The sequence below is a fragment of the Trichechus manatus genome, unplaced genomic scaffold, assembly GCF_000243295.1.
Source record: "Trichechus manatus latirostris isolate Lorelei unplaced genomic scaffold, TriManLat1.0 scaffold00142, whole genome shotgun sequence".
Lineage (NCBI taxonomy): Eukaryota > Metazoa > Chordata > Mammalia > Sirenia > Trichechidae > Trichechus > Trichechus manatus.
The window spans coordinates 4478182-4492322 of NW_004444078.1; the positions used below are offsets into that span (position 1 = coordinate 4478182).

At 36.1% G+C, this 14141-nt stretch overlaps 1 protein-coding gene across 3 annotated transcripts in view; it reads right to left on the bottom strand.

Moving 5' to 3' along the window:
* Positions 1-14141, bottom strand: part of GULP1 (GULP PTB domain containing engulfment adaptor 1) — a 134415-nt gene that overhangs the window by 30912 nt on the left and 89362 nt on the right. For all 3 annotated transcript variants that reach the window (XM_004385594.1, XM_004385592.1, XM_004385593.1), the window contains 2 exons: positions 9419-9535; positions 8643-8735 (listed from right to left, as the gene is read on the bottom strand). In XM_004385594.1, coding sequence (XP_004385651.1) covers positions 8643-8735; positions 9419-9535 — 210 coding nt within the window. The remainder of the gene's footprint in view (positions 1-8642; positions 8736-9418; positions 9536-14141) is intronic.

Sequence of the window (14141 nt, forward strand, 5' to 3'; positions counted from 1 at the left end):
GGTGTATCTTTGGCTATGTGTATTTTCACCAAAAAAAAAAAAAAGGTTGAGAAGTTAGAGGGTTAAAATGTTGTGGGGTTGTTAACCAATGTCATAAAACAACATGTGTAGTACTGTATCATGAGAAACTATTTGTTCTGTAATCCTTCACCTGATGTACAATAAAATATGAAAAAAAAGAAAAAAAAAAAACCAGCCTTGTTCTGGTACAATGACAGACACCTTGACCAATGGAACGTAAGTGAGAACCCAGATATAAATCCATCAACCTTCTGTCACCTGATCTTCAACAAGGGCCCAAAGTCCATCAAATGGGGAAAAGACAGTCTTTTTAACAAATGGTGCTGGCAATACTGGATATCCATCAGCAAAAAAATGAAACAGAACCCATAACTCACGCCATATACAAAAACTAACTCAAAATGGATCAAAGACCTAAATATAAAGCCAAAAACTATAAAGTTCATAGTAGAAAAATTAGGATCAACACTAGAGGCCCTAATGCATGGCATTAACGGGATACAAACCATAACCAACAACACACAAACTCCAGAAGATAAGTTAGATAACTGGGATCTTCTAAAAATTAAACACTTTTGCTCATCAAAAGACTTCACCAAAAGAGTAAAAAGAGAACCTACAGACTGGGAAAATTTTTTTGGACATTACAAGTCAGACAAAGGTCTAATCTCTAAAATCTACAAGAAAATCCAACATCTGTACAACAAAAGGACAAATAATCCTATTAAAAAATGGGCAAAGGAAATGAACAGACACTTCTCCAAAGAAGGCATTCAAGTGGCCAACAGACACATGAGGAAATCCTCGTGTTCACTAGCCATTAGATAAATGAAAATTAAAACCACAACAAGATATCGTCTCACCCTGGCGTTACTGGCACAGATCAAAAACACTGGAAATAACAAATGTGGAGTGGCTGCGGGGAGATCGGAACTCTTATGCACTGCTGGTGGGAATCCATAATGATACAACAATTTTGGAAAACGATATGGTGCTTCCTTCAAAGCTAGAAATAGAAATACCATATGATCCAGCAATCCCCCTCGTAAGAATATATCCTAGAGAAATAAGAGCCATCGCACGAATAGATATATGCACACCCATGTTCATTGCAGCATTGTTCACAATAGCAACAAGATGCAAACAACCTAGATGCCTATCAACAGATGATTAGATAAACAAACTATGGTACATGCACACAATAGAGTATTATGCAACGATAAAGAATAATGATGACCTGTGAAGCATCTCATAACATGGATGAAACTGGAGAACATCATGCTGAGTGAAATAATCCAGTCACAAAAGGACAAATATTGTATGAGACCTCTACTGTAAAAACTCATGAAAAAGTTTACACACATAAAGAAACAATCTTTGTTATGAGGGATGGGGAACGAAATAGACAATAGATAAGTGGTAACTTTGGTGAAGTGTAAGACAGTACACAATACTGGGGAAGCCAGCACAACTTGCACAAGGAAAGGTCATGAAAGCTCCACAGACACATCTGTGGAGACCATGGTCTTGGGGAACATCTAGCTCAATTGCCATAACACAGGTTATAAAGACAATGTTCTACATTCTATCTTGGTAAGTAGCGTCTAGGGTCTTAAAAGCCTGTGAGCAGCCATGTAAGATACTCCACTGGTCTCACCCCTTCAGGAGCAAGGGAGAATGAAGAAAACAAGATACAAGGAAAGATTAGTCCAAAGGACTAATGGAACACAACTACCATGGCCTACATCAGACTTGAGTACAGTACTAGATGGTGCCCAACTGCCACTACTGACTGCTCTCACTGAGATCAAAACAGAAGGTCCTGGACAGAGCTGGAGAAAAATGTAGAAGAAAATTCTAACTCACAATAAAAGACCAGATTTACTGGCCTGAGAGGGACCGGAGAAACCCTGAGAGTATGGGCCCCGGACATCCTTTTATCTCAGTAATGAAGTCACTCCCGAGGTTCACTGTTCAGCCAAAGATTAGACAGCCCCATAAAACAAAACAAGACTAATGGGGCACAACAGTCCACGGATAAGGACTAGAAGGCAGGAGGGGACAGGAAAGCTGGTATTAGGTAACCCAAGGTTGAGAAGGGACAGTGCTGACATGTTGTGGGGTTGTTAACCATTGTCATAAAACAATATGTGTGCTAACTTTTCAATGAAAAACTATCTGTCCTGTAAACCTTCATCTAAAGTACAATAAAAAAAGAAAACACAAAACAAAATAATACAAACACTTTCCTGATAAAAACTCATCAAAATCGGAGTAGAAGGGAAATTCCTCAGCATAATTAAGAGCATGGATGCAAAACCAAAAGGTAACATTATTCTCAGTGGAGAAAGAAATAATCAAGCCTTTCTCTTGAGAACAAGAACAAGACAAGGATGCCCATTAACGTCACTCATATTCAATATTGTATTGTAAGTCCTAGCCAGAGCAATAAGGCAAGAAAGAGAAATAAAGGGTATCCAGATCAGAAAGGAAGAAGTAAAACTATCTCTATTCACAGATGACATAAGCTATACATAGAAAATCCCAAAGTTTCCACAAAAAAGCTACTGGATCTAATAGAAGAACTTAGAACACTGCAGAGTACAAAATCAACACACAAAAATCAGTTAGGTTCCTTTAAACTATCCAGGAGAATTGTGAAAAGGAAATCAAGAAAACAGTACCATTTACAATAGCCCCCAAAGTGAAAAACTACCTAGGAATAAACCTAAACAGGGATGTAAAAGACTTATACAACAAAAACTATAAAACACTAATACAAGAGACTAAAAAAGAGACCTACATAAATGGAAGGACATTCCATACGCATGGATTGAAAGACTTAATATTGTGAAAATGTCAATACTACCCAAAGTGATCTATGGATACAATGCAAGCCCAATCCAAATTCCAACAACCTTCTTCACTGAAACTGAAAAACTAATCACCAACTTCATACGGAAAGGAAAGAGGCCCTGAATAGCCAAAGTAATATTGGAGAAGAACAAAGTAGGAGGCCTCACACTCCCTGATCTCAAAACATATTATACAGCTACAGTAATCAAAACTGCCTGGTACTGGTTCAATGACAGACACATAGTTCAGTGGAACTGAATTGAGAACTCAGAAATAAATCCATCAATCTATGGACAAACTGATTTTCAACAAGGGGTCAAAGTCCATTCAATGGGGAAAAAACAGTTTTTTTAACAAATGATGCTGGCAAAACCAAATATCCACTTGCAGGAAAATGAAACAGGACTCAAACCTCAAATCATACACAAAAACTAACTCAAAATGGATCAAAGACCTAAATGTTAAAGTAAAGCTATAAAGTTCTTGGAAGAAAACCCAGAGACAAAACTAGGGGATCTAGTGTTTAAAAAAAAAAAAAAGATTATCAAACACAACTACAAATACATAGACAGCAGAAAAGAAATTAGATAACTGGGACCTTATAAAAATTAAATACTATGCTCCTCAAAAGACCTTAGCAAAAGAGTAAAAAGACAACCCACAGACTGGAAAAACTTCGGGAATGACATATCTGATAAGTGTGTAATCTCAAAATTATATAGAAAACTTCAACAACTCAACAACAAAAAGACAAACAACCCAATTTAAAAAATTTGCAAAGGGCATGATTCTCACGAAAGAGGACCTTCAAGTGGCCAACAAACACGTGAAAGGATGCTCATGATCGTCAGCAGTTAGAGAGATGTAAATCAAAGCTACAATGAGATACCATCTCATCCCTGCGAAAATGATACCAATGGGAAAAAAAAACAGAACAGAAAACAGCAAACACTGGCGAGGATGTGAGGAGACTGGAATACTTATTCACTGCTGGTGGGACTGTAAAACGGTACAGCCACTATGGAAAATAGTATAGTGCTTCCTCAAACAACTAGAAATAGAATTACCTTATGTTCCAGTAATCCCACTCCTAGCTATATACACTAGAGATCTAACAGAAGAGACAGTAACAGACATGTACACCTATGTTCACTGCAGCACTACTCACAATAGCGAAAAGATGGAAATAACCTAAGTGCCCATTAACGGATGAATGGATAAACAAAATATGGTACATACATACAATGGAATACTACACAGCCATAAAGAATGATGAGTCCTTGAAACATCTTAAAATGTGGATGAACCTGGAGGACATTATGCTGAGTGAAATAAGTTGATCACAAAAGACAATGTGTGATATCCCTTTTATAATAAGACAAGAATAGATAAATATACAGGGACCAATACTCACTGGTGGTTACCAGGGATAGGAGGGAGGAGGGGAGAGGGGGAATATCTCTTCAGAGACTAGACACTTGATATTTTTGGTAATGGGAAAGGTAACACTGAATATGGGTGAAATGAGCACAGCTTTGCCAAGGTAAATGATGTCACTAAGTTGTACACAAAACGAAAGGACATTTTGGTAAATGCTATGACATATATAATTTTGCAACAGCAGCAACAGCAACCATAAAATATATCTGTGGATATATATGTATGTATGTATGTATATAGGTACCCTGGTGGCGCAGTGGTTAAGAGTTACAGCCATTAAACAAAAGGTCAGCAGTTTGAATCCACCAGACACTCCTTGGAAACCATAAGGGGCAGTTCTACTCTGTCCAACAGTGTTGCTGTGAGTCGGAATCGACTCGATGGCAACAGGTTTTGGTTTGTTTGTTTTTATACATATGTATGTGTGTGTGTATGCATGTATGTGTGTGCATGCACATATGTTCATATATATAATAAAGCACATGGGGGCACAGTTATGGATACTCCTCAGATATATACCAAACACACTGCAGGATTGGTTTTCTGGTCTCAGGACCATAGTCTCATGGGACAACTTCATCAATTGTCATAATACAGTTCATAAAGTTTATATTCCACACCCTAGTTTGGTGAGTAGTATCTGGGGTCTTAAAAGATTGCAAGTGGCCATCTAAGGTACAACCATTAGATGCTACTCATCTGGAGCAAAAGAAAAAGAAGGAACTGGTTTATAGGACTAACTGTTTATATGAACCATGGCTTCATCTACCCGGGGACCAGAAGAACTAGATGGTACCCAGCTACCACTACCAATAGTTCTGATCAGGACCACAATAGACGGATCCTAAATAGAATAGGAGAAAAATATGAACAAAGTCAAATTCTTAAAAAGTCCAGACTTACTGGACCAGCTGAGACTAGAGTAATCCCCAAGACTGTTGCCCTGAGATACTCTTCAAACCTTGAACCAAAGCTATCCCCTGAGGTCACCTTAGCTAACTAATAGATTGTCACAAAATAAAGACTATCACCTGCAAGTACTGTGCTTCTTTAAAACATCATCTATATGAGACCAAATGGTCAACAAGTACTTTAAACCAAAGATGAGAAGGTAAGGGGCCACAGAAACTAGATTACTGGAATTGAAATTAGAATTGGAACCAGAATGGAAATAATGAGAATTTTGACACATTGTGAAGAATGTAACTAATGTCACCGAATAATGTGTGAAGAAATTGTTGAATGGGAATCTAATTTCCTGTGTAAACTTTTGCCAAAAACACAATAAAATATTATTTAAAAAAACAAAAACAAAAAAACCTACAGAGCTGAATTTCCAGGGTTATAAGTCAAATAGGCATTTACTGTGTATTCACATGAGGACACTTGTGTTCCTGACCCTGCATGCTTGAAGTCTGGTTAAAGTGTCCTGCAAAACTAATGTTCCAATTTCATAAGGAAGAGTAGATGAAAACCAATTCTAACTTAACAGGAATTTGCTTTATTGATGGCAAGTTATTAAACAAGACATATGTATTATAAATATATATTTTGTTAATTATTTACAATTTCACTGTTGTTTTTCAAATACAGTTTCAGTGTTTTGTAAATTAACCTTCAGTAGAGTGACTATTTACAAGTATGGCAATATTTCAAATTTACTAGATAATTGTAGGTAATTTATTTTTAATATCAGAAAAGTAGTTCAACAGATGTAAAAATATTGCTGCACTTAGAGCTGTATTAATTTATTTCACAGCTATATAACTAAAACTGAAAATGAAAGGCTGAATGTATTTTTTCGTAATCTCTTCAAAAGGATTAAAAATATGTTAATCAACACCTGCAACAATATTTTCAAAACCAATATCTTTTAGCAATTTAAAAGTGTTCTTGAGTTCACTTTCTTTTAAGAATCAAATAATTTCTATTTTTTATCTTAAAGAAGACGTGTATCCTCCAGAGTGTATTAGCAATTTCAAATAATATATAACAAAAAACTGAAAAGTGATGTGACAATTTTTTTGTAAAGATGAAAGAAAAGGGACAAAGATACTATTGTGAAAAAAAGAACGTAAGTAGATTACAAAGTTATAATTTTAATAATGGTATTTTATATTTTCATAATGGTCAATGCCACAATAAATTTTATAGACAAATGTAAAAATAGTTTATAGAAAATAATTTCTTTTTTTAATTCTACCTTTTAGTTGTAGTATTTGAAGCACTTCCATTCAGAAAGATTTAGTACTGAGATGAACATAATGCTTATACTAATTATTAAATGATTTAACCTCAGGAGAGTTAATCCATTTTAATAACTGGCTATGTTAATAATTTTAGAGTTTTCACAATATGGACTCAATTAATGAGAACTGTTGAATACACTAATATAATCATGGACAGTATGTGTATCACTTGCATATCAACTTTCATGTTCACTGCTTGGAATGGTTATCTCAGATGATCAAAGAAACTGAACCAATGGTCATCTTTTCAACTCTGCTGCTCCTTTCCATTTCTGAAGCTGACTTGGTAACCATGTGAGTTCACCAATGCACATTCATAAACCCCAACCCTGACCCAGCTTCTTCTCAGTTGCCTCAGTGTTATCTCAAGGCAGTGTCTACTTTGGGGAGATAAAATAAGTGGGTAGTGGTTTAAAAAACATGTCCCAAACTTCCCTGCTCTTCCCCAAATCTATTTTGTCCTTCAGTATGATATCCTTAACTCTCCTTCCTCAGAAAAAATAGGACATACAATGAACAAGCTTTGGTTTTCATCCAAAATGGTGATGAATCATATTTAGTTCCTTTGTCAACACAACGGCTGAAGCAACTTCCTGAATTCCAGGAACGACTATCTTATTAAGACTGCGTGAAAGTGTATCTTCCCCTTTGTTTATCTTCAAATTCCTATTTTTTGTCTCCAGCAGCATAGCTCACAGTGAAACTCTCAACAAGGCAAGAAAAAATACTAATCCTGGTAAGAATCAAATAGTGATGATTGTGAAGAGAAAAACCGAAAAGAATATATAATAAAGCCAGAGCCTAAACAGGATGCTCCAGGATCTCATTGCACATAACACAGGTACATAGGTACCTCACTCCTAACCTCTTTCACCTGAGCCGTATCAGCTACACTGCTACAAATCATATGCTAAGCAGTCTGGAAAATGAAAAGGAAAGAACATTTTTTGACCTACTTCCAGGACACGCTAAATTTGAAACCCTGAATGCAACTTCCTATAGAATCATTCTTCCTCATGTGAGGAACTGGTGAAATATTCTTGTATGAGTTAAAGAGTTCTCATTCAGTTAGCCTAGGGATTAAACCAAAAATGGACTTGCAAATGATAATTTACAACAGAATTTTTTTCAAAATCTTGCAAATATCAAAATTATATATTTGATTCCAACTCATAGTGACTTTATAGAACAGAGTAGAACTGCCCCATAGGGTTTCCAAGGCTGTAGTCTTTACGGAAAGCAGACTGCTGTGTCTTTCGTCCAAGGAGTGGCCGGTGGGTTCGAACTGCTGACCTTTGGTTAGCAGCCCAGCGCTTTAACCACCGCACCACCAGGGATCCTTAGTATCATGCCATAAGTTACATATTAAACAGTTTTAAAATGCAGATTAAAATACACGTGGAAAATATCAGTAGTACAGATGATTCGAACAGAAAAAAAAAATCAATATATTTTGTTTAGAAAAAATGTTGCTTTAAATCTCACCCCCCCCTCAAAAAAAAAAAAAAAAAATTCTTTTAAGCCAGAATCACATAATAATAGTATTGTACATGATACTGGGAAAACGATTTTAAAACTATGATAACCCAAAAATAAATAATTTAACTGTTAATATTTTAATGTTGGCTGCAGAGACTACCACTTAATGTCTGAAATATAATTGCCTCATTCCCAGTAGGAACCCTTGCTATGTAACATAATAAACCAAATCTGGTCTTGGTAACAGCCCACTTCCTATAGTGAAGTCCAGCACTCCAGGGGTAGAGCAGACATGGGCCATTAAATCTAACAGAAATCAATAGGAATGAAAGAAAGACTATGCCACAAACAGAAAAAACGTCTTAAAACAACTTCAAACTGAGCACTGAATTATTTTAAAAAACATAAAAGAGCTACATGGTACAACATTTCTAGTCAGAACTACCTAGGTAATTCTTCTTCTTCTTCTTTTTTTTTTTAATTAACCTTGTTTACCAGCCTTCATCTCTATCAGTGCTTAGTTTTAAATTGCTGGTTATTATTTGAAATACTGCAGAGTTAATGATCCAGAGATGTTCACATATTTCATGTACTTACTGGAGATGTTGATACTTGGGTTATTCTTAACTGGTTTTCCAAATCTTGTACTTTATTTTTGAGTTCCATATTTTCTGTCTCTAAGTCTTGGATCTAAAAATCAAATGATTATTGAATAACCTTCAGAAATTATTTCTTGGAAAATACTGGACACAGTATTGTCTATATTAATAAAGAGGATTTCATGTTGCTTAAAATACTTATATACTCTTGTGCACAGGGGAATAAGTTTTTTGATAAAACTTGAGAAATATCGGAGAGTTCTAGGCCATCAAAAAGATGTTATTAAATTTAAAAAAATATACTTTTATGTGTGTGCAAATTTCATTTTCCTATGCCTCATCTTTGTGTTTTTGTGTTGCACTGTGCAATCTATACCCATAATCATGGAGTATAACCGCAAGACAGTGAAATTTGGTAATGATGATTCTGAAGAGAGTGGAGAAAATGGTGTAATTTAATTACAAAGGAATCTGATCTGCATGGGAAACCACTTACCCAGCATCTGCTGCTTCTGCTGCTCTGATCCCCATGAGAAGCATCAGGAAGTGAAGCAAAGTCACATGAGAACACTAAGTTCTTGTGGGAATTCAATATAAAATGGTTAAAAACTGTGCAGGGGATCAGGAATGAAAAATTACAGGAACACAGTGAAAGCAGTTCCAATCAGTGTGGGGGAAATTTAATGGCAGGCCTTCTAAATTTGTTTGATGATATGCAAGTTTCCCTGTACTTAACATCACATAAATATGAAATAACAACCTTAGTTTACTCACTCTTTTCTGTAACCCTGCAATCTGTTTTCTTGTTTCAACATCTTTTCCTCCAGATTCTAGAAATTTCCTGTATGCCAGGTCGAATGCTTGGCCAATTGTTAAAGTTATCTCTTCAGCCTTTGTAAAATTCAAACAAAAGAAGATTTGCATTTTAATAATAATGAATCAGAGCATTCTTTGAACCAAGAAAAACATTCACATGAGATTTTAAAGACATTCACATGGGGTATTTCAAGGTACTTCAAGGGGGCAATGGCTGAGGATAGAGATGTAATAAACGAGCAAAGTAGCCGACGCTAACATAATAATTCATTGCCTTTTGGGTGTAGTCTACCCCGGCACAGCATGAAAGAAAAAAAAAAAAGGTAATTAAATGAATAGCTGTTGACTTGATATGCAATTAAATGAATAGCTGTTGTCCAATTTCTCATCCCTTATCACAGTATTTTTCTTCCTACTTTGTTTTTCTCTGTTCTTCAAGTATTTAGGGGCTATTAAGTGAAAGCACAGTGCCAAGCGCAGTTTCTCTTGATGCTTTGCTATTTATTTCCTCTTCCTAATGAGGAGGGTTTGTTAAACCAGACAGGTAACTTGAATGAGGCTGGCTGGGTGGTGTCTATGGAAAACTTGAGGTATACCCTTTCTAAATGGAGCAACTTTTACTCAATTCCAGTTATTGTTGGCTTCTGGAAAAGGGCAATTCCAGCCCGAAGTTCACAGATCTTCAATATTGAGATGAGGTCATAAATCTGAATTTTTAAATGACGTCTCCCAGTTTTAAGTGATGGTAAACAGCTCATGTTTTTTAAAAATACTTTGCCAAATGAATAAAATGTACCCGTTGTTTGGATTTGGTTAGTAAACAATTTACAATCTCTGATCTACCAACTAGAATCTGACACTCATATCATAAATCCACCAGCTCATTCCTCATTTACATCTCAACTGATATCACAAAGTCTTGAACATACTAAACACCAAATAAATAAATATTTATTTACCTAATTGACATCAAAAAAAGTTTAGTAAATACATTAATGGTTTAATGCATCACAAATATATTTAATAATAATAGCTCCAGATCACAGAAACACTAGCAGTAATATATTAAATATTAAAAATGTCACGATTTAATCTATTGCAAAACCAAATACTTTGTGATATGCTATGATCAACGTAATAAGACTTAGATTATTTAAATTTCTGATATTGTTATTTTTGTAATCTACTGTTTGCTCAAGGAGGGCTTTTAGCTGTAAAAAATATTCATAGTTAACACAGTTAACTAAAAATATTAAAAATATTTGCATTAAATTATATAGGAGGACATTTTTACTAAAAAAAAATGCTACAAAAAGGAGGATTAAATAAATGAAATTGCCAGATACCAAATTACATGTGCTCAGTGATGCAAACATAATGAAAATATGTATATGGAAAGAAATTTGCTAGTGTTAGATGCAGAATTATGTGTGATATTAAAAAATAATAACTGTGGTTATATTAAGTTGTGAAGTTATAATGCTTTTCTTTCTGCTTCTAATTTCAAAATTTTGAGTATTTTTTTACCGTAAAATTATTTTTTAATTATGTTTTTTCTACCATTATAATTATGGGTTCAAAGTACTCTTTGAATAAGACAATAAAGAGAGGTCGAGCCAAGATGGTGGAGTAGTCAGATGGCTTCCTATATCCCTCTTACAACAAAGACCTGGAAAAACAAGTGATTTGATTATGTATGAATATCTACAAGCCCTGAACAAGGCAACATTGAAGAATCAGACTGAGTGGTGGCGGGAGAGGGAGACAGTTCTGCAGAAACGAGGAGTGCCAGACTAAACTCAGCAGGAGCCGCAGGTCTTCAGCTCAGACCAGCTCAGGGTATGCAGTGAAGTGGGGATACAACTTCGCACATGTGCTTGGGAGGCAGTTTCCATACCGAGAAAGCTCCGGCAGAAGAGATTCTGCTTGGATATTCCGAACCAGCGAAAAGCAGCTCCCAAGTGGCTAAAGATAAGTACATGCGTGTGGTCTTTTGTGGGGATTAAAAAAAAAAAAAAAGCCCATTTGGGAAAAACCTCTCTCCCTTTTACCTCCTCCCCGCCCCCTCCACTCTGCACCGGTCCAGCAGGCTTCCGAAGACTCTGAGTCCCCTGGGCCGGAAGTAGGTCCCACAAGGTGCCCAGACCCATTCTCCTGGCCTTGGAGAGGGAACAAATTAACAAACGGGAAAAAATAAGCTACTGGCTCCCCTAAGCCAGTAACTCAGGGTTGGCACAGCTCCTTTGCTAGGCACAGGCATAAAGGATCCCTAGACCTTGAGAGGCTTCCACCCCTGTATAGACTTGTATGGACTCATCTCAACAGTACAATAGGGTAAACACCTGAAGTCAAACTTCAACTGTTTCAGCTGTGAAGTGGCAGATTTATGATTTTTGACACAGCCCTGCCCTTTAAGCAGGCACCTTTACCGGTCCGCATCAGGGCTTGAGGACTGGTAGCTCTACCTACGCCACCTAGTTACCTGCTACAGGGGTCCAAGAATAAGTGGTGCTCCCGAGTCTTTACAGCCAACAGAGTAGGGTGCTCATAGTTGGTCTGCAAAACTCACTTACCTACTCGCTCTAGAGAATAGGGACATGATTTCTGTCAGATATTCAGGGGCAGCCATCATCCCCCTGCCTTGCTCAGCAAGTGACCCCCTACTGTAGCCAGATACCTGTGTCTACACCAATCACCCATGCCTCTCTAAGACTGTAGGTGAGAGCCTGCACCACACACTTGGTGACCAACTGCCTGGACACCTGAGATGAATCCATACAGGAAAATTTAACGGACTCCTGGGTGCACATACTTAGTTACAGAACTAACTACTTGGTGACAGGACGTTAGAGCTTCAAAGTTGCAATCAAACTAGTGCACACTAGCAGGGGCATATCAAAACAAAACAAAACAAGAAGCTAGGACACACTAAACAAATATAAAGTAAAATTATAATAATTTATTGATGGCTTGGAGACAACAGTCAATGTCAAATCACATAAACAGACAGTCCATGATGGCTTCAGCAAACTCTCACAATAAAAAATCAATAAATTCTCTGGAGGAAGAGAATTTCTTGGAATTACCAGAGGCAGAATACAGAAGATTAATACACAGAACTCTTCTAGAAACTAGAAAGGAAATTTTCCAAAATGCAGAAACAACAAAAGAACACACAGACAAAGTAGTAACAGAACTTAAAAAAGTTATTCAGGAACATAATGACAAATTTAATAGGCTGCAAGAATCCATAGAGAGATAGCAATCAGAAATCGAGGAGATTAACAATAAAATTTCAGAATTAGACAACTCAATAGAAAGTCATAGGAGCAGAACTGAGGCAGTAGAAGTCAGAATTAGTGACATTGAAGATAAATCACTTGACGCCAACTTATTTGAGGAAAAATCAGATAAAAGAATTAAAAAGAATGAAGAAACTCTAAGAGTCCTGTGGGACTCTATCAAGAGAAAAAACCTACAAGTGATTGGCATACCAGAACAGGGAGGGATAACAGAAAATACAGAGAAAATTGTTGAAGATTTGTTGACAGAAAAATTCCCTGATATCATGAAAGATGAGAAGATATCTAACCAAGATGCTCATCAAACCCCACATAAGGTAGATCCCAAAGAAAGTCACCAAGACATATTATAATAAAACTTGTGAAAGCCAAAGATAAAGAGAGAATTTTAAGAGAGGCTACAGATAAAAGAAAACTCAGCTACAAAGAACAGTCAATTAGGGTCAGCTCAGACTACTCAGCAGAAACCATGCAGGCAAGAAAGCAATGGGATGACATATATAAAGACTTGAAGGAAAACAACTGCCAGGCAAGAATTATATATCCAGCAAAACTGTCTCTCAAATATGATGGTGAAATTAGGGCATTTCCAGAGAAACAGAAGTTTAGGGAATTTGTAAAAACCAAACCAAAATTACAAGAAATAAAGGGAGTACTCCAGTTAGAAAATAAATAACATCAAATAACAATGCAAGACTAGAACACAGAACAGAGCAAAGAGATATTGACTCAGATAGGGAAGTCAAAAATACATCAAAGCTAAAACACTGAAAATAAGGAAACAGAGATATCAATATGTAAAAAAGGACAACATTAAAACAAAAAAGAGGGACTTAAAAAATGCAGACATAGATTTTTAATATGAGGGGAAGTCAAGGCAATATAAAGAAATAAAAGATTGGTATAAACTTACAAAAATAGGGGTAAATATTAAGGTAACCACAAAGGAAACTAACAATCCTACAAGTCAAAATAAAAAACTAGAAAAATATAAAGACTCAGCAAACACAAAATCAACAATGAAAAAGATGAAAAAAAAAAACATAAAGAAAAACGACTCAGCACAGAAAATTAAGGAGAACAAAGAAACTGTGAACAACACACAAAGAGACATCAGGATGACAGCACTAAACTCATACCTATAAATAATTACGCTGAATGTAAACGGACTAAATGCATCAATAAAGAGACAGAGGGTGGCAGATCGGATAAAAAAGCATGATGCATCTATATGCTGCCTACAAGAGATGCACCTCAGACTTAAAGACACAAAAGGTTAAAACTCAAAGGATGGAAAAATATATATATATATATCAAGCAAACAACACTCAAAAAAGAGCAGGAGTGGCAATATTAATATCTGACAAAATAGACTTTAA